The sequence below is a fragment of the Typopeltis vanoorti genome, chromosome 25 (genome assembly GCF_054136105.1).
Source record: "Typopeltis vanoorti isolate ZY-2024b chromosome 25, IOZ_Tvanoo_1.0, whole genome shotgun sequence".
Lineage (NCBI taxonomy): Eukaryota > Metazoa > Arthropoda > Arachnida > Uropygi > Thelyphonidae > Typopeltis > Typopeltis vanoorti.
This window is the reverse complement of record NC_143573.1, coordinates 74,363,208-74,384,074: the sequence shown is the minus strand read 5'-3', so window position 1 is coordinate 74,384,074 and position 20,867 is coordinate 74,363,208. Positions and strand designations below refer to the sequence as shown.

The window sequence follows — 20,867 nt, the reverse complement described above, 5'->3', positions numbered from 1 at the left end:
AAAACACTTTATAAATGTTTCTCATATTTTTGATGGGACAAATACCACATACCTACAACCAAAGGTGTTATATCCATTTCATACTGCAATATAAATTTCTATTCAGCTTTTACTGTAAGATTCATCTCTGCTATATGATTAAATGTATTACTCATGTAACACAGTTGTTACACCATTTGCACTAGAATAAAATAATCATGTTTTAATAACGATAAAATACTTACAGAGGTTCCATTTTTATATAACAGCCTTCCATCTTGATCAAAAGGTTCAAATCTCTGCAACAATAAAAGTTCTTTCTCTAGCCTCCAAATTGGAGGCTTATCTTTCTCAACATCCCCACGTGCAATAACATATTTTTCTGCCTACAAATAAATAAAAATATTACATGATTAATTATATATACTTGGCCACGGTAGGCCATTGAGCCTAACATGAATACAAAGATAATAAGGGAACTCAAATTATTTCAAATGCAATCTAAGTGTCTGTAAAACATTTCATGATTTACAGCCAAACATTAGATAGATAGGGCAGCTCCATTGCATTTATGCAGTGGAGCTGCCCTAGTGTATTCTATGGTAGCATATAAATATAAATCATTATTAATTAGTCATTAATTTTAATTTTATATAATAGAACGAGCATGAAGTCAGAGCATACCTGAATTTTTGGAAGAAAGGATGATCCATCTGGTAGTAAATTTGACAATGGCACAGAAAATACTATTAGATCAGAACTAATATGAAGTTTTTAAATGTTTTGAGATATGGTAACTTTAAGAATGTACATGTTGTTAGTATTTTGTTTTGGGAAGAGAAGTTATTAATTAATGCATACCAGATATGACAGTCATCAGCTGATGAGAATGGTGCCAAAATTGGAAGAAATATTTGTGATGTGTGTGTTTTGGTTTAACTCCATGGCTGATGATTAGTATTTGTAGGAATTAACAAACTGTACTACTATAACAGATTATTTTATATAATAAGAATGATAACAAGAAAAATGAAAGTTGTGGTGCACTTTAGTATTGTTATGATGGATCAGATCTAGTTAACATTAAATTCATCATCAAATTCCTGACCTGTACCCACAAGAGGTGTACAGGATAATGTTAGTAACACATGAAAAACTTACAATATTACTAACTTTCTATCACCAGTTTTCCTCCAAATCAATCAATCTGTCAAGACTCCAATATTATCAGATCTTATATTTCTGTATTCTAATGCTTTTTACTGTATCAATCCACCTATATCTTGATTTTACTCTGGATCTTTTTCCTGCCAACCTGACAGAGAACACTTATTTTGCTAATCTTTCCTCCTCCATTCCGTTTAAGCGACCAAGCCACTTGAGATTAGCTCTTCTAACAGATTCCTGGCTGCTAAAGTCAAATTATTTCCTAATATCCTCATTTTTAATATGATATTGCGTTTGATTCCATCTGTTCATGCCCCTAATCTTTCTCAGGACTCTCATATTATGAGATCTCTAGTCTTTTGTCGTGTTTTATTTCTAACTCAGCTCTCGGATCCATAAGTTAAAAGTGGTTTAAACACTGTCTTGTATGCTAATTTAGTGTTTTGACTAATTTCTCTCTTATTCCACATAAATTTATTCAGTTGACTTTTTAAAATATCTACTTTGATAATTCTGTTGTCTATTTCCATATTTCATTGAATCTCCATCATCACTAAAAATCTTACCTATGTAGCAGAAATGTTTTACTTGTTCAACAGGTTCTCCATTCACAATAAAGTTGATATTTTCAATGTTTCTGCACATTTTCATTGTCCTTCTCATATTTCTCATATTTTTGCTGATTTTCATGCCAAATTTATTACAACAGTTATCCAATTTAGTCAGAGAATCTTGCAGACTTGTACTGAATTTGTTTATAAGTATGACATCATCTACATAAAGTAGAGAATGGAGATCAATATCTCCAATTTTAATATGAGGTTTAATACCGTTTTCCTTCATAATGTCATCCATATAGATAATAAATAACAGAGGGGATAATGTACATCCTTGTCTGACACCACATTGAACATCAAACCATCTTCCTGTACTTCCTTCAATTTTAACTGCTAACTTACAACTCAAATAAAGATTAGATATTGCTTGATAAAATGCTCCATCGACATCATATAACTGTAGCGTTTTGAATAGCTTCTCTCTTGGCACCTTGTCATATGCCTTTTCCAGATCTACAAAACTTAAATACAGATCTTTGTTATATTATCATGATTTCTCAACTATTTGTCATAAAGTGAAAATCTCATCCTTACAACCTCTATTTGGCCTGAATTCAGCTTGTTCTCCACCTAGTTTCCCTTCCAGAATCCTTCTCAACTGTTTCTCAAGTATACTTGCATAAATCTTACCAGGAACACAGTAGGGAAATACTTCTGTAATTCCCACATTCAGTTCTATTTCAATTTTTATATATGGGTATTAGGAGAGCTCTACTCCAATCATCTGGAATTCATCCCTATGTCCAGGCCTTCTGAACTATGTAGTGCAGCCATTGCAACTCTTTTATACCTCCATACTTGATATACCTGAATATCATCTACTCCTGCTGCCTTTCGACATTTCAGGATTTTGATAGCTTTTTTCTACTCCAAGTATGGATATGTATTCCTGATTGCATGCCTGTTGAGTGTTTTTTACTACTGTGCTGTCATTGCTTGTTTCATTTAGCAATTTTTCAAAATAATTACTCCATACATCAAGAATATCCTTTTCTCCAGTTTTTGTGTCACCTATATCATCTCTAATTTTGAGCTTTTACAACAGACTCCAGAATATTTTGCCACCTTCCTGATATTTATTATCTATGTTCTTGCCAAAATCTTTCCATGACTTTTGTTTAGCTAGTTTTACACAGTGTTTAGCTTTTTTACATTTATCTCTGTATTCTCTAAAAGCACAAACTGACTTATTCGCCAGGAACTTTTGATATGCTTTCTGCTTTTCCTTCACTGCCTCTTTAACTTCCTGTGTTCACCATGGAGTTCTGATTTTTCTATCCTTGCAGACAACCTCACCACATGCCTCTCTGGCTGAATCAATCAATGTTTTCTTCAGGGCTTGCCAATGAATCTCCAAGTTTTGGTTCCTGTTCTTAAAGGCGTTCAGTTTTTCTTGAATAATGTTTGTGTATTTTAGTCTACAGTTCACATCTGAGAACTGCTCAGCTTTTATTCACTTTAAAACTTTCTTACATGTTCTTCTTTTCAACATGAAATTCAATTTTATCCTGCTCAAGACTAAATGGCGATCACTTCTAATTTCAAATCCTGTGTACTCTAGTGTGCTGCACCAGTGAGAAGACATCACTATCACAATAATAGTCAATGAGACTTTTCTTATTCCTTGCCTCTTCTCTCCATGTGAATTTGTGCACATTTTTATGTTGAAACATTGTGTTAGTAATAACCAATCCTTGTCCTGAGCAGAAATCTGACAGGTGTTTGCCATTATTATAAACATTGCTATTTTCTCTTATGTTTACAGAGATAAATGTAAAAAAGCTAAACACTGTGTAAAACTAGCTAAACAAAAGTTATGGAAAGATTTTGGCAAATTTTTCCAAAATATTTCTGTATGTATGACAATAATTTCCTATTTAGATCTCCAACAAGGACCAACTTTTCATTTTCATTATGTCAGTTGCTTTCTCTAAAACCTCAAAAAATTCCTTAACTTCTACCTTAGGAGAACCTTCTGTGGGACCGTAGGCACAAATAAGTCTCACTGTCCAGTTCCCCATTCGAATATTTCCCTGCATCACTCTATTTGATATTGCCTGTCATTCAAGAAGATTAGCCCCGTATTTAGTGTTGAATACTATAGCTACTCCTTTGACGGAGTGCTGTTGCCTGAAAATAGCATTTTGTATTTATTGCTTAGAAAGATCTCACCAGTTTCTGTCTTTTTTGTTTCAGTCACCCCTATTATGTCGATCTGTTACTTATCCAATTCTTCCATTTCTTTGTCATTCAGGATTCTTATGTTAATGGTACCAATCTTGAACTCCAGTAATGTCGAGTTGGGATGTGTTTCAGGATTTGTTCCAGTAGCTAACTTTTTGCTGTTCACCCCGATTTCCTGGTGAAAACAAGGGCTATGTTTAACTTGGCAATGACCCAGCTGGCATGAAATTCTGTCATGTTGTACCATCATTTTACATTGTGGTTTAAGCCAATAAGTCAAGATTAAATTCAAAAAATTTAAATTAAAGAATCAGTTTATCTACCTTGTATTCACTAGAAAACTGTAATCTTTGACTAAAGACATTTAGAGAATGTAGCAATTTTTTTATGGCATCTTCATTACAAATACATAAGACAGCACTGAACTTTGGTGGAGCTGCAACAATCAAAACTTTTACCTATCCCTTCACACTGGTGGGTCTGTTAGTAGTTTTGGATCCTCCAGCCAAGAAGCATTAGATAAGATTACAGGAAACTATTTGGAAGTGACCTAACACAGAAAGAAGTTCAGGATAATGGTGACCAAACTCACCACAGGAAAGACCAAACTGCTATAGTATTATGTATCAAGAGGTGGCAGATAAGTGTTATTTCTCAGTGTAATACAAAAACTTTGCTAAATGGTGGCCAAAAACAACACTTGTATTCCAGAGTGAGACCCAGTTTACTTTTTTCCTCGTTTCTTCCAGCATGACAATTTCAAAACTCTTGAGTGATTTTCCAGAATAACATCATAGAGAGAGAGAGAGACTCAACACTTGTTATTTTTAAGCTTACAGCTTTAAAACAGTTATCATGCAGATATCTGATAGACAGTATACTAGATCAAATGGTCTAGTATACTGTTTATCATACTAGATCTAGATAAGGCTTTATGAGAATTCCAGGTCAGATAATGAGAAATCCTGCTGCAGTGCCCAAGGGAGTTGATGGTATGTGGTAAGGAACCAAGGCCATAATTTTAAAGGAATTGGATAAATTTCTGTGTGTGTGTGTGACGTAGTAAAGAATCCAATACTGTATATCAGGTCCCTTCCAATTTCAGTTCAACCAAACATGAAAAGTCAAGCATAAAGCAAATGAAAAGTCGTGCAGATAAAGACAAACCTCATAATCCAGATTTCTTTTACTTCACATTCATGGCGTTTGTTTCAACCTCAATAATGTTTATTTCCAGCTCAAATCTGCAATGCTGCAGATTGGAGCTAGAATTACTTTTCCTAAGAGAAACTAAATTTCTGCTTCTTCACGCACTTCTCAGTTTATCCAATTAAACACTTTCAAGGTAGCATTTGTACATACATTTGCTTTGATTATATACCATAATATTTATATTATTATAGTTATATCACACCATGTCAGAAAATTTCCAACTTAGAATCTCCCCTTTTATCTTTAGCCAAAAATCCCATGCCTCATTTATCAAATTTATTTTTAGTATCTACTACTCTTCTAACGACTTCTTACTATTTTGAGCTTTTTGATTTCCCTTCTATAAATACTGATTTTCTCTATTCCAACTTTCCTAAAAGTGAGGTCATCTTCCTTGGAGATTTTAATATTCACCACTCCAACTGGCTTTTATTTTCCAACTGCACAGATCAAGCCAAACTGTTAGAGATAATAAGATATTTGCTATTAGCAATGACACAAATTGTACACATGCATACCAGAATATTAGGTAACTCTAACTAGTCTCCAAACACTCCAGGTTCTTTTTTCACCAGTGATTCTTTCAAGTAGACTGTCCTCTAAGTAACTGACCAGAAACCCAGTTATCAATAACTGGGTTTCTCTAGTCCTTATCAATAAACTCATCAATGCTTTGTCTGGCAATATAAGAATTACAAGTAGGATAATTCTGTGATGCCAATTTTGAAAGTGCTAGGAGCAGAACACTTGCTTTATGTTTAAATAGCAATCACTTTTTTTTGCCAAAGATACTGGCTGTTAACTTATGCCCAATCCAACTTTCACCACTTTTGTCCTGAAATGGTTTCAAAAGCCAATTGCTTGGATTCCTTTTTTCCAATTCTTAATGCCCTTTTGATTTTCTGCCAGGGAGGTAAAAAAAAAACTCACTAAACTGAACAGCAAAAATCATTTATTTCTAATGCATTTCTGTGATTGTTCAAGAAGGAAGGTTTGTGCTCTGGACACTGACTCTTGTTCAATGTCTTTTTATTCTCTCTGCTAACTTTTTCTGACATCTATGGTCCTAATGTACTATACAGTAAATACCCTCTCAAGCATAGGATTACCATGGACAATAACCTGGACTAAAATTATTTCGAGCTGCTTTCTCCAATAGGCAGCTATTCTGAATTCAAACAATAATGACAAATTAAACAGTATGCAAAACAGAATACCAGTGAAATTGAAGGATACCATCATTTCTGAGAACATACTCAGAATATTTAAGACCATTCAAGCTTTCATTATAAATTTCCTAAATTTTCTTTCAAATTGGATTATCATTTGTGATTTTTTTTAAAAAATCAAATCAGCTGTTGCTTTATCATTTTTTAAGAGAGTCCGGAGTTGATTTCAGTCTTTTCCCTGTTAATGTTAATTTTGTTGTTTTTAATTATTATTCATCTCTCAATCTGAAGACCATGCCCCCCCCCCCCTCTGAATCTTCAAAATTGGTTTGAAATCTGTCTCATATTTCTATTTTTAAAGTTTAAACACCAACTACCACACACACACAATCCTTGTTTATTTTTTTATTATCTATTTCCATAAATAGCTTTCCACCTTCACTAAAAATTATGCCCATTTAATTAAACAAGTCCCTTGGTCTATATGTTCATTATTGAAAATAAAACTGACGTTTCAATTTCCTATATATTTCTATTTCTACATTTTATCTTTTCATTGCTAATTTTCATATCCCATTATGACAGGTATTTTGTCCAAGAGGACCTAAGTGAATGAATCGAAAGGACTGGTGAATTTCATCAGTCCTTTGGATTCATAGCTAGAAAACTCACTGGACCATCTCCAGATGATACTTGATTATTAAGCTTATTACATTCAGTTTAGCTAGATAATTTGCTCACCTGGTTGGCCAAGTGATTAGTGTATCCACTCTAACACTAACCAACAGCTTGAGGTCTGAATCATGTTGTGGGCATGGATGTTTGTAATATTTAGGTGGGAGATGAATTTCATTGCCCCGTGGAAGAATACTGCCGCTTTACCTTACTGAAGGCTGAAAGTGACCCGAAAGAGTTCCATGTTTGGTCTCTACAGCAGTTTCCAGAACAGGGAAAAATTGAATTAAAAAAAAAAAAAATTCTTAGCACATTCATGTTACTAATGATGTACTATAGGGTTTACAACCTGTTGCAGGTGAGAGTCATATAAAAAAATAAATAAAGAAAATAAAATTAGGGTTCTTAACCCTAAGTCTCACACATCAATAAATGTCCTATGGTTTATGAACCTTTTCTGGATGAGAATGGTAGAGGAGAAAACTTCAAGCAGAAGACAACTTAAAAAGTGATCAACATGATTAAAAGTGGTAATTTTATGTGGTTAAACTTTTCTTTGATGAATATTTACCAGATGATTCTCATTATTTCATCTCAGAGCCTCACACAAGGATATGGCATTAAATAATGATCAGCTCTTTCTCCACAGCAGAAAGGGTCAATCATAACAGCTTTTGCAAAAAAAATTTTATTTAAAAAAATCTTTTTTTAAACGTGATAACATTTTTGGATATCTGCATTGTGTGTGAGCAATTAAACATGCATCATCTGCATAATCTAGATCACCTTAAGTTCTATTTATTTTCAATGATATCTTTGTCATGTTTCATTGCTCTCTGTTCTAGAACTTGATTTAGCACCAGTATAAATAATACGTAGATAACAGACATCTTATTATTTCCAATTGTTCTTTTACATTCAATTACATCCAACTGTTCTTCTGTTGACACTAGAATTTTTCCACTGAGATCCTTCACTAGGACATTCTTTTGCATAGCTTCTCCAGAAAGTCTTTATAATACCATACAACTCTCTACTGTTAAACTTACCTCAGCTTGTTGTGCCAGTTCAAACTGTTGCTGTTTATCATTTCCAGCACTTCTCTTAACTTTTATATTTGTCTTTAAGTTAATTTTCCTTTTGGGGAGTATTTCTTGCACATAATTTCAGCTTTATTTTTTTCCTTTCATCCACTAGTATTCAAGTTTCCACCAATCCATCCTTCTTTCTTTCTTTTAGCATATCCTAAAACATGTTCTGCTGTATCATTAAGGACTTTTTTTACCCCCCCCCCCCCATTTAGCCTCTATATCATCATCATTTCTTATATCTTCTTCTTCATCAAAATTAAAATCAATATTTTCCCTTAACTTTATTTTAAACTCGTGATGATCTGAGACAATATCAGCACTTCTTTTATTTTGGACATCTAATAACATTTTCTTGCACCTTTGACTGATGGCAATATGATCTATTTGATTCTCTGCTTTCCTATCTGGTGATGCCTAGGTTACTTTATATATTCTCTTATGCTGGAAGACTGTGCCATCTATTAGGAAGTTATATTTGCTATTTGCCACACAGTTCCACAAATAATTCACCATTTACATTTCTCTCTCCCAACATTCCTTAACCAATTCAATTTTATATTTTTTCATCTCTATCTTAGTTGTGTCAGTTTTCCTGTTTGATAGAATATTTTAACATTCCATTGGCCAATTTGTGTCCTAACTGTCCAAGCTTTAGTCAATACCAAGGAGTATGTCCAATTTCTGCATTTATCCAATTTGAAAACAGTATTTAAATTTTTGATACTTGAAGGTTGTTAGCCCACAGAGTTCCTATTCTGTGGTAAGACTGCTATTGCACAAGTAATGTCATTTGTCACTTTAAAAAACTTAGTGTCACCAGCAGAGCGTATTTTAAATATATAATTCTACTTCAAATGATTGCATTTTGTTTTGGTGGTGCTAATTTTCCTAAAATCATTATTTGGCACTGCTTAAATCACTGATTGCATTTTTCACTAACAATGCAATTCAGCAATACTTATAATAAACATATAAATACATTCTTGTTTTTTTTGTTTTTTTTTTTAGTGAACAAGTTGTTAAAATATTTACCAGCACACCACTGCAAACAAACACCCATCAATATACAACAAGTTAACAATTGGTATTTCTGATTATGGCCATTAAAAAATTGTCAGAATTCCTGTCAATAAAACTCATGGTGAGTTTTATTAGCAGTCATTCTCATTCAAAAAATAAATAAATAAAATAAAATAATAATACTTTGTTCACCTACACCATCAATAAATTATGGATATACAATCTTTGGTTGGTGGAAGTTACAAAAAAAAAAGCGTTTTTTTTTTTTTGAATGTAACTCCCACCCACAAAATAATAATAACAACAGTTACAAATACAAAAAAGCTGTAAGCTATTTATAATATTATTCATCATCTATAACCCACAATATAATTAAGTAGTAGTAAAACTGATATACAGTACACATTCACTATAGGGAATCCCTACACGCAAGAAAAATAGCCTGTTATAACGTAAGGTTCATAACAGTTCATAAGGGAAAAAAAAAACTGATTCCCCTCATCCCAATCCATTCCTGTAAAACAAAGGAAATAATAGGAATCAGAATGCAAGAAATTATGGAAAATACAACAAAGGAAATTACTGAATTAACAATGGAAATGACAGGACAGATAACAGAATACAAACTGACATGATAAAGTACAAATGTCAAACAATAATGGAAGACATAAGAAGCACTAGAAGAGTGAAATATAAAAATTAAAATTCCAGAATTAATGTTAAATTCTGACATGTTACATTACCTTAAATTAATATCACTTACCACAAATCTTAGTAAAATAAACTATGTGAAGGTTCTGCAATCATCAGAGCCTCGGTATAGACGAAGCCCTTTGGTCATAAAGACCTGGGTCTCTTTAAACTAAAGGTGAGTTAGCCGATCTCATACGGAAGTAGAGGATTTTTTCATATGGAGGTAGAGAGATTTACAGCCATGAATACCTACAACAATATGTGGAAGAGATACAGTCCTAACAACATGTCATTATGCCCATAGTTAACCATGAGTCACGTCATGATAGTCAATCTCCTGGATAGGAGACAGCACTTGAATGGGATGGGATACTATCATCAATTTCCTCATATGTATCCCCAAGAGATGTACAGGTTACTATAACAGCACTACATGATTAAGTTTACATTATTATTAATCTCCTATCAACAATTTTCCTCCAAATTTGCCCATTACAGTGGTACCTTGACTTACGAACCACTCGACATATGAACTTTTTCCATATCCCATTTTGACCTATAGATACAAACCATGATGCTTTTCTTTTCAAATGAACTAAAGTCTGTTTTACATTATATTTTTTTTTAACTTTTTTATGCACATTTAGCTGAGCACATGCTGAACCATCTCTAGTGTAACAATTGTTGTTACTACGTCGTATTTATCTGAAATACGATGAACGCTGCACGTATTTGCTTTTTTGTGTATCTATTTCAGCATTTGTGTAAACAAACAATACACTTCATGAAGATTTTTTTAGGATTGTATTTATTATGTGTACTGTATGTATTTTTTTTTTTATAAGTGACGTGTTTTATTGTAGCTTCACGTTTATTTTCTGAATAATCTACCAGATAAGACCCATTTTACTGATCAGCATATTATTTTCAACATGGGGCCAAAGAAAACTAAGAAAGAGATTGTGGAAAAATATGTGAAAGAAGTCAGGCAAAGTGATCTGTGCAAGCAGTATGACTTGTCCAAATCCACATAGCTAAAATGTGAAGATAGCATATTTTTATAAGGAACTGGATGTGGTCAAAGAGTATCTATCGTGTCATCTCGAAGAAATAAAGTTATGGAAGAAATGGAAACTTTACTACTTGTCTGGGTTAATGACATGCAACTGAAAGGAGATAGTGTATCTCAAAACATGATCTGTTTACAAGCTCAAACTATTTACAAAGATCTTTCGCAGAGCTTGCCATCCACTAGCAGTAGCAAAGACATCAGCGAAGAGTTTAAAGCTAGCAAAGGATGATTTGAGAAATTCAAGAATAGAACCAATATCAGAGGCGTAGCTAGGGAGGGGGTCCGACCTACGCGGCACTTTGAATATTTTTGAACTTTTGCAGTTAATTCTAAAATACAGTCTCAAGCTTTGCTGTAAGTGTTGCTAGTTGTGAGAGGAGGTTTTCTAAATAATTAATTAAGAATTACCTACATTACTATGAAATAGACTTCGCCAATGTCATTGACAATTTTGCTAACAGAAAAGCAATTCAATTCCTGTCAGTGGTGTGAGGAATCTTTATGTGGTCTCTTCGACGAAAGGCGAGTTGCCGGTCTCATACAGAGGTAGGGTTTTTTTTTTTTGCCAGCCTGGTTGGCCGAGCGTTTAACGTATCCGCTCTCCAACCAAACGATTGCGGGTTCGAATCCCGCTGTGGGCATGGATGTTTGTGATTGCTGTGAAAATACTAGTGGTGATGGCGGACAGTAGATGGCATTGGTGTAGATGATGAGGTTGAGTGGTGGAGACAGAGTTGTAGAGTAGGTGTCCTCCCTCGATGAGTCTTGAAGTCCCTGGAGGGTGCAAAATAATAATAATAAATAACATTTTAGAATGTTGAAATTAAAGTTTTACTTCAAAAATAAACATAGTGTTTTAATTTATTTCCCTATACGTTGTTTTGACTTTTTGTAGTATTTTTGGTGTGCACTGAGAGGAGTGGCAAACTCAGGGACCGCCCTGGGAAGCAAAAGCTCTAGCCACACCACTGACCGGTATCCATAGTGTTGTTAGACATGGAGAAGGTGCTAGTGCTGACAAAGAAGCCGCTGAAAGGTTCGTGAAGGAATTTCAGAAACTGATGGGGTCAGAAGGTTACAGACCAGAACAAGTTTTCAACTGCGATGAAACTGGGCTTTTCTGGAAGAAAATGCCTAAGAGAACATTCATCACTAAGGAGGAAATGGCATTGCCAGGACACAAGCCAATGAAAGGCAGACTAATAACTTTGCTTGTTTTTGCCAATGCCAATGGTGACCTGACAAATTGCAAGAATTGGTTAACAAGCGGCTTCCAAATCAAGAAGTTTTATGAAGATAAAACTTTTGCTGGTTTACTACTCTGAAAATCCAGTCTTTAAAAAGCAAAACATTAACAGCAGAGCCTGGGTAACCAGGTAATTCTTCTGTGAGTGGATGACAGAGGTCTTTGCTCCCACAGTGAAATGATATCTACAAGTAAAGGGTCTGCCTGAGAAAGTTCTTCTTATAATGGACAATGTTCCAGCACATCCACCACAGTTGGATGAAGAGTTTGATTTCATCAAACAAAAGTTTGATGAAGCAATCCAAAAAAATCTTGTCTCCTAATACCACACTCCTACAACCAATGGATCAATATGTTATTTCCAACTTCAAAAAGCTTCATATCAAAGCTCTTTTCCAAAGATGTTTCAAAGTCACAGAATTAACCCTCAGGGAATTCTGGAAGAATCACTTCAATATTCTTCATTGTTTGCATCTTATTAGTAAGGCATGGGAAGATGTCTCTGTGAGAACTCTAAAATCAGCCTGGAAAAAGTTATGGCCCGACTGTGTCCGAGGAACTGCACTGGAAGGACCTGAAAGCGAAATTGACATTGTAGATACATTTGTCTCCCTGGGCAAGACGATGCATTTGAAAGTTGATGACGCAAACGTAGAGGAGCACAACGTTGAGCTGACCACTGAAGAGCTACAATAGGAGTTAAGACGAGAGCAGGAAAAGCAAATGTTTTCAGAGAACGAAGAAGAAAGAAACAAAAAGGGAGCAATTCCAACAAGTGACAAAAAAATCTTGCAGAACTGGGGCAAATTGCAAGAATTGGTTAACAAGTGGCATCCAAATCACGGTAGTGTTTCTAGAGCCAACAATATTTTCAATGACAATGTCATTAATCACTTTAGAAGGGTGTTAAGAAAACGACAGATTCAGTCAACCTTGGATAGGTTTTTTAAACCTCCCTCACCTAAGAGACAAAAAGAAGCAACTGAAGACAACAAATCGAAAACTCCTGAACCACAAAAGCAGCCACAAGAAAATTGATTTTTTTTTTACAATTTAATGGAAGATGATTTTCATGCTAATCATGTAAAACCAAAGATTTCATAAACAAAAATTAATATGTAATGGTATACAAGATGCATATTGATAGGTAAAAATGCTCCTTCTCACTCCTTCTCCATTTCTTTGCATTTTCTTCATTTAGTTGAGAATAGTGTTTTTTTTTGTTTTTTTTTGAATTTTTAAAAAATTTTTGAATCTGGAAACGGATTAATCGATTTCCCATAAGATATAATGCAAAACTGGGTTTCGAGACATACTTTTCGAAATACAAACCGTGGTCAGGAATGAATTAAGTTCATAAGTCAAAGTATCACTGTACTTATAAGCACTCCAATATTGTCATATTTAACAATTCGTTCTGACTGAATCAATCGACCTAGATATTCATCTTCGTCTCTTTCCTGCCTTTAGCATCAAACATCTGATTTGCTGCTGACTTTTTCTCACCTATTCTATTTAAATGGCCATACAATCTTAGATTAGCTCTGCTTACATCTTCTTGAATATTAATAATGTCAACTTCCATTCTAATATCATCATTTTTAATATGATTCTGTCTTGATGCCATCGGTTCGCTCCCCTAATTTTTCTCAGAACCCTCAAATTTGTCTCTAGTCTCTGATCAACGATTTCTAACTGAACTCTCAGATGCATAACAAAACTGGTTTGAACACTGGCTTGTAACCTGCTAGTTTGGTATTTTGGCTAATTTCTCTGTTATTCCATATAAATTTATTCAGCTGGCTATCCATCATACCAGCTTTGCTTATTCTGTTGTCTATTTCCAGATTTAAGCTGCCATCTTTACTAAAAGCTGTGTGATTAAATAGCTGAAATATTTTACTTATGCTATAGTTTTTTATTGTTTTACTTGTTCTGTTCTATTCAGAATGCAGCTGAAGTTTTCTATGCTCCTGTCTATTTTCATATATATTTTTTTTATTTAATTTTTTTTTATTGTTGATTTTCATGCCAAATTTGTTACGCCTGTTATTCAATTTGGTTAAAGAATCCAGGAGACTTGTTTAGCAGTAGAACATCATCTGCATAAAGCAAAGAGCTAAGTTGGACATTTCCAATTCTAATACCAGGCCTAATTGCACTTTCTTTCATAATGTGATCCATATAAATGATGAATAAGAGTAGAGATAATGTGCATCCTTATCTTACCCTTGATTTTACATCAAACCATCTTCCTTTATTTCCTTCAATTCTAACTGCTGACTGACAGCTTAAATACAAACTACGTATTGCTCTGCATAATGTTCCAATCACCCCATACAAGTGAAACGTTTTGAAAAGCTTTTTTCTGAGCACCTTGTCATATGCTTTTTCCAGATCTACAAAACTCCAGTACAAATCCTTGTCATATTCCCACGATTCCTCAACTACTTGTCTTAAAATGAAAATCTGATCTTGACAAACTAGCTTATTCTTCTCCAAGTTTCTCTTCCACAGTCTTCCTCAACCTTTTTTTCGAGTATGTTTGTATGCATCTTACCTGGAACACTTGACAGAGAAATCCCTCTGTAATTCTCACATTCAGTTTTATTCCCCTTTTCATAGATGGATTATGAGGGTGAAGAAAAAAATGAGAAGACCCTCGAGTTAAGATGTTAGGAATCAGTGAAGTAAGATGGAAAGGAATGGATCACTTTGATACTGATGAACCTTTGAAGAAATGTAGTAGCATTCACAGTTAGAAGAGAATACAGAAAATACATTTTGGGTTACAACATAGTATCCGATATAATAATTCTAACCAGAATAAAGGCATACCCAGTGAATGTTACACTCATTTAGGTGTATGCACCCACTACAGATTCAAGTGAAGATGAGGTAGAAGAATTTCACTGCAGCTTGCAACAAGTAGCATACAATATTGATAAAACAGATTTTCTCTTGATATTAGGTGATTGGAATACAAAATGGGTGAAAAAGAAGAATGAGGCATTACTGGAAAATTTGGTTTTGGAGAGGAATGAAGCAGGAGAAAGGATGTTGGAGTTTTGTGTTGAAAACAGTTGCTTTATTGCAAACACTTGCTTCTAACAACATAAAAGAAAGATTGTACACATGGACTTCACCCGATGGTAAATACAGAAATCAGATAAATGATATTGTTGCCAGCAGACAGTGGAGGTGTGCAATTCAAGCAGCAAAACCACTACCTGGTGCAGATTGTGGGACAAATCATAAATTATTGATAGCTGAAGTTAAATTAAGGGATAAGAAGAAACCAAAGGACATTATCAGATTTGATTTAAATCCTATAAATGAAGCATTTAAAGTAGAACTCAGAAAGAAATTAAATCAGGAAGAGAATTGGAAGAATAATGGGGGGGGGGGAATACACAGTCATAGAAGCAGCAAAGAAAACTCTAAATAAAGCAACAAGAATGAAAGATTATAAACGGTTGTCAGAAGAAGCTATTCAAATGCAGAGGAAAGAAGAAAAATGAAACAAGAGAAACAAAGAAAGGGTTAGACAACTGAGAGCAGATTTCTAAAGACAGGCGACGAAAGATAAGGAAAAACATATAAACAAAAGTTGCAAGGAAATTGAAGCAAGCAATATTATGGTTATAAGAGATCTGTTTAGATAGAAAAATTAGAACTCCATGGTGGACAGAGGAAGTTAAAGAGGCATTGAAGGAAAAGAAGAAAGCATATCAAAAGTTCCTGGCAAATAAGTCAGCTTGTGCTCTTAGAGAATACAGAGACAAATGCAAGAATGCTAAACACTGTGTAAATCTAGCTAAACAAAAGTCATGGGAGGACTTTGGCAAGAATATAGAAAATAAATATCAAGAAAGTGGCAAAATATTCTGGAGGTTGTTGAAGAAGCTTAGGAATGGAGGAAAGAGTGCTGTAAAAGGAGTTAGAGATGATAAAGGTGACATGAAAACAGGAGAAAAAGATATCCTTGAAGTATGGAGTAATTACTTTGAAAAACTGCTAAATGAAACAAGCAGTGGTGACAGCACGGTGGTAAAAAACACTGACCAGGCATGCAGTCAGGAATACATATCCATACTTGAAGTAGAAAAAGCCATCAAAGGCTTGATATGTGGAAAGGCAGCAGGAGTAGATGATATTCGACCAGAAATGCTGAAGTATGGTGGTATAAGAGTCTTACAGTGGCTGAACTGCATAGTTCAGAAATCCTGGACAGAGGGAAGAATTCCCGATGATTGGATAAAAAGGGAAATAAAACTGAATGTGAGAATTACAGAGGTATTTCCCTACTGAGTGTTCCTGGCAAGATCTATGCAAGTATACTTGAGAAATGGTTGAGAAGAATTGTGGAAGAAAAGCTTGGTGAAGAACAAGCTGGATTCAGGCCAAATAGAGGCTCTCAGGATCAGATCTTCACTTGATGTGAAATTATGTCGATTTGGAAAAGGCATATGACAAGGTGCCAAGAGAGAAGCTATTCAATAGGCTAACAGTTATATGGTGTCAATGGGGCATTATATCAAGCAATACTTAGTCTTTATTTGAGTTGTAAGTCAGCAGTTAGAATTGAAGGAAGTACAGGAAGATGGTTTAATGTTAAATCTAGTGTGAGACAAGGATGTACATTATCCCCTCTGTTATTCATTATCTATATGGATCACATTATGAAGGAAAGTGGTATTAAACATGATATCAAAATTGGAGATGTTAATGTCAGCTCTTTGCTTTATGCAGATGATGTTATTCTTCTAAATAAATCCGCTACAAGTCTGCAAGATTCTGACTAAATTGAATAACTGTTGTAATAGATATGGTATGAAGGTCAGCAATAAAAAGACAAAGACAATGAAAATAGGCAGAATCATTGAAAATGTCAGCTGTGTTGTGAATGGAAAACCTGTGGAACAAGTAAAACATTTCAGATACTTAGGCACGATTTTTAGTGAAGATGGTAAATTAAATATAGAAATAGACAACAGAATCAGCAAAGCTGGTATGGTGGGAAGTCAAATGAATAAATTCATATGGAGTAAGAGAGAAATTAGTCAGAACACTAAATTAGCTGTATACAAGACAGTGTTCAAACCAGTTTTAACTTAATGGATCTGAGAGCTGGGTCAGAAGTAAAACACTTGACCAAAGACTAGAGACCGCAGATATGAGAGTCCTGAGAAAGATCATAGGCATGAACAGATGGCATCAATGGCAATATCATATTAAAAACAAGGATATTAGGAAAGAACTTGAAATTGTCATCATCCAGGAATGCGTTAACAGAGCTAATCTCAGGTGGTATTTTCTTGATAAGAGAGCTCACTTAAACAGAATGAGCAAAGAAAGATTAGCAAAACAAGTGTCCTCTGCCAGGTTGGCAGCAAAACGACCCAGAGGAATTCCAAGATATAGGTGGATTGATACGGTACAAAGTGCCTTAGACCAGCGCTTCCCAAACTGTGGGCCGCAGCCCCCTAGGGGGCCGTAGGTTTTGTTGAGGGGGCTGTGAAATAATGAAAACAAATTTAAAATGTTTTAAGACTAAGTAGATTTTTTTCATTTTAAAAGAAACGTATTTTAACTTTTATTATTCTTTTTTTGTTATTTTTTATATTTTAATGGAAAAATTCACACATTGGTGCTGCGTATTTCGGCGCTTAATGAATATTAGTAAATATTGCTTATTCATATGTTTCATTTCAAAGCAGTGGTTAATTGTATTTACTTCGAATGCTCTCCAGGGAAGCTCCAAATCTTCCTGTCCCTTTCATCAATCAGGGACTGTTGATATTGACTTTATATACATATCAAAACTCGTTTTATATTATCACTGTCATCCGAGCTAGTTTTCTGTTACCAATAAAAGTTTCGCATATACTTCACACATGAAAAAAAGCTTAAACAAGTTCATGTGGGGACATAGTTACTCGCTTGCAGTGGTAAACAACACCCCCTCCTTAAAAGCCACTATACTGCAGAGGCAATAAAAACAAGTACTTTTATTATGCCAGTGAATAAGGTATGAGGAGTGTGTGTAATATATTTCTCAACAAATAGTGCAATTAGAGACAACTGGGATAAAAACACACTAATTAATGAATCACATGTCCCCTCATACAGAAACTATGCTATATAGACTGAAACAAAACCATATGTTGCACGGACAAACACAGTATCTTAACTAAAAACTATTGTTATTAATTAGATATGTGTGAGTTCGATTTCCCAAGGCAGCAATAAAATTCAACCGAACGTGTTAAAATTCGTAAAAGTGTTAAAAGTAAGTAATATATATATAATGAATGTTATGGCAGTTTCACATATGGAATTCGGTTGAAGAGAGTTAGCATTTCAACTCAATTGTCAGCTATGCTTTTATCTTTCGGCTGCGCGATCTTTTGTTAATACCGCACCAATCATATACACGTTTTAATAACACCTGCCTTTGCTGTCTGTTTCGCGTTAGGCTTAATTACCGTAAAGGGAGAAAAGTCACAAAAGAGAAAAATGTTCTTGGTCTGGGGATTCCCTTATTCAGGTAATATTCACTAATTTCATGTTATCAGTCTGCGGTGTGCCAGTATCGGTAAGTGGTGATATTATTTGATCTATTCTACGATAAAAAATTTAACCTTCAGATGGATAAGTGGCTGATAAAAAATTTTAAAAAAATCCCGGGAACAATCAGAAACAGACTCAAAAAAAAGGACAGTATTTCATATTTCACCAGAACAGCCTGCATCGTCTTCAGAACCAAACGGTAAGAGGCAAAAAATGTAATATATGCATTTGATTTTTGCAATATTCGCTGTGTATGTCTTGTATTGAATATAAATACAATAAATATTATAATAATATATCTCTCTATTACGATTTTTTTTCGAGGGGAGCCGTGAAATATTTTAATTTTTGCAAAGGGGGCCCTGACATCCAGAAGTTTGGGAAGCACTGCCTTAGACGATAGAAATATAAGATCTGATAATGTTGGAGTCTTGACATGTAACAGACTGATTTGGAGGAAAATTGTAGATAGGAAGTTAGTAATGATGTAATTTTTTTCATGTAGTACTATCATATCCTGTACACCCCTTGAGAGTACATGGCAGGAATTTGATGATGAGATCTGTTTAGAAAAATAAATGATGCTACAGGGAAGTTTATCCCTAGACAGGAGTTGTAAAAAGTAATTCAGGTAAATGTATGATGAAAGAAGAAGCAGTGAAAAAAAGATAGAAAGAGTGTAGAGGATTTGTATAAGAAAGGTAATAATATTGAAGAAGAATCTGAAAGAGAGAGAGAGAATTTATTGAGGAACCCATGAAAAGTAAAATGATATCAGCAATGGAACAGCTCCTGGAGCTGATGGTGTGTCAATGGAATTATTTAGAGCAGCTGGGGATGAAGCAGAGAATATATTGAGTGAAATTTGTCAACAGGTTTGGAAGACAATATACTGGCCTAGAGATTGAAACACATCAGTTCATCCCATTTTCCAAAAAAACTCAAATCCCAGAGATTGTAAGAATTACAGAACCATCACTTTAATTTAATATGTAAGTAAAATTATGCTAAAAGAGATCCAACAGAGATTGGAGGCATATGTGCACAGAGAAATGCCACAAGAACAGGCAGGCTTTAAGAGAGAGATAGTACACCCACAGATATGAGACCCTTCGACACGTCTGCACATGCCAACAGAAGGAGAATCCAATCCAATAATAGAGTAATCAATCTGTATTGTGGGATGAGTTGTTTATTATTACATGTCAGAAAATTAATTTCTCTTTTATGATCATTGTAGTTTTTAAAGTGGTAACTATTTTGCTTGTATAACAGTTGGAAAATTTTACCTATAAATTCATTCATCGTCTTATTTCTTTCTCCATTTCAACATGAATTAACTCTTCTTGGCAGCCTGCCAACGAGAGTTCTCCCTTCTGTGGTCGGACTTTAGAGGAACTAGACACCAAATAGCAAACATGAGATGAATTATGGAAAGAACAAGAGAATTTCAGAAAGAATAGTATTCATCTGTTTTATTGATTATAAGAAAGCTTTTGATTGCGTGGATCACAACAGACTGTAGATTGTAATGAGATCAATGGGAATACTTGAACATCGCATTTTCTTGATAAGAGAGCTGTATGAAAACATGAAGCTTCAGTAAAAACAGTCTTTGGAGAAAAAGGGGTACAGGCAGGGTTCTATACTGTCGCCCTACCTTTTTCATATTTATATTGCATATATTATGAGAATGGCTAATTTAGACAAAGATCCAGTTGGTACAAATTGGTGGGAGAAAAATAAATAATTTAAGATATGCAGATGATAACCCTCATAGCAGAAACTAAGGACGATCTGGAGCAATTGATTCTATTGGTTAAGACAGAAAGTAACAAAGCCAGGCTTAATTTAAACATCATCAAAACAAAAGTGATGGCTTCTGGCAATTTAAATGAATTTATAATAGAGGGAAATTAAATAGAAATTTGTGAAAGTTATGATTTACTGGGGTCCAAAATCAGAAATAATGGTAAATGTGAAGATGAAATTAAAAGAAGGATAGTCATGGGAAAAAAAGCGATGTAAAACCTGGCAAAAATTATGAAAGATAGAGGTGTGAGTAAGGCTACAAATGTTAGAATTGTCAAAGTAATGGTATTTCCAGTGGTGATGTATGGATGTGAAAGCTGGATTATTAAGAAGAAAGACAGAAAGCAAATTAATTCA

General features: G+C 34.4%; 1 protein-coding gene across 1 annotated transcript in view; it reads right to left on the bottom strand.

Annotated features, from left to right (window-relative positions):
- The window catches only part of LOC150092853 (uncharacterized), a 219,925-nt gene that overhangs the window by 136,875 nt on the left and 62,183 nt on the right, over positions 1 to 20,867 (bottom strand). Inside the window, exon 4 of the mRNA XM_090414300.1 lies at positions 225 to 365. Within this exon, the coding sequence (XP_090270426.1) occupies positions 225 to 365 (141 nt within the window). The remainder of the gene's footprint in view (positions 1 to 224; positions 366 to 20,867) is intronic.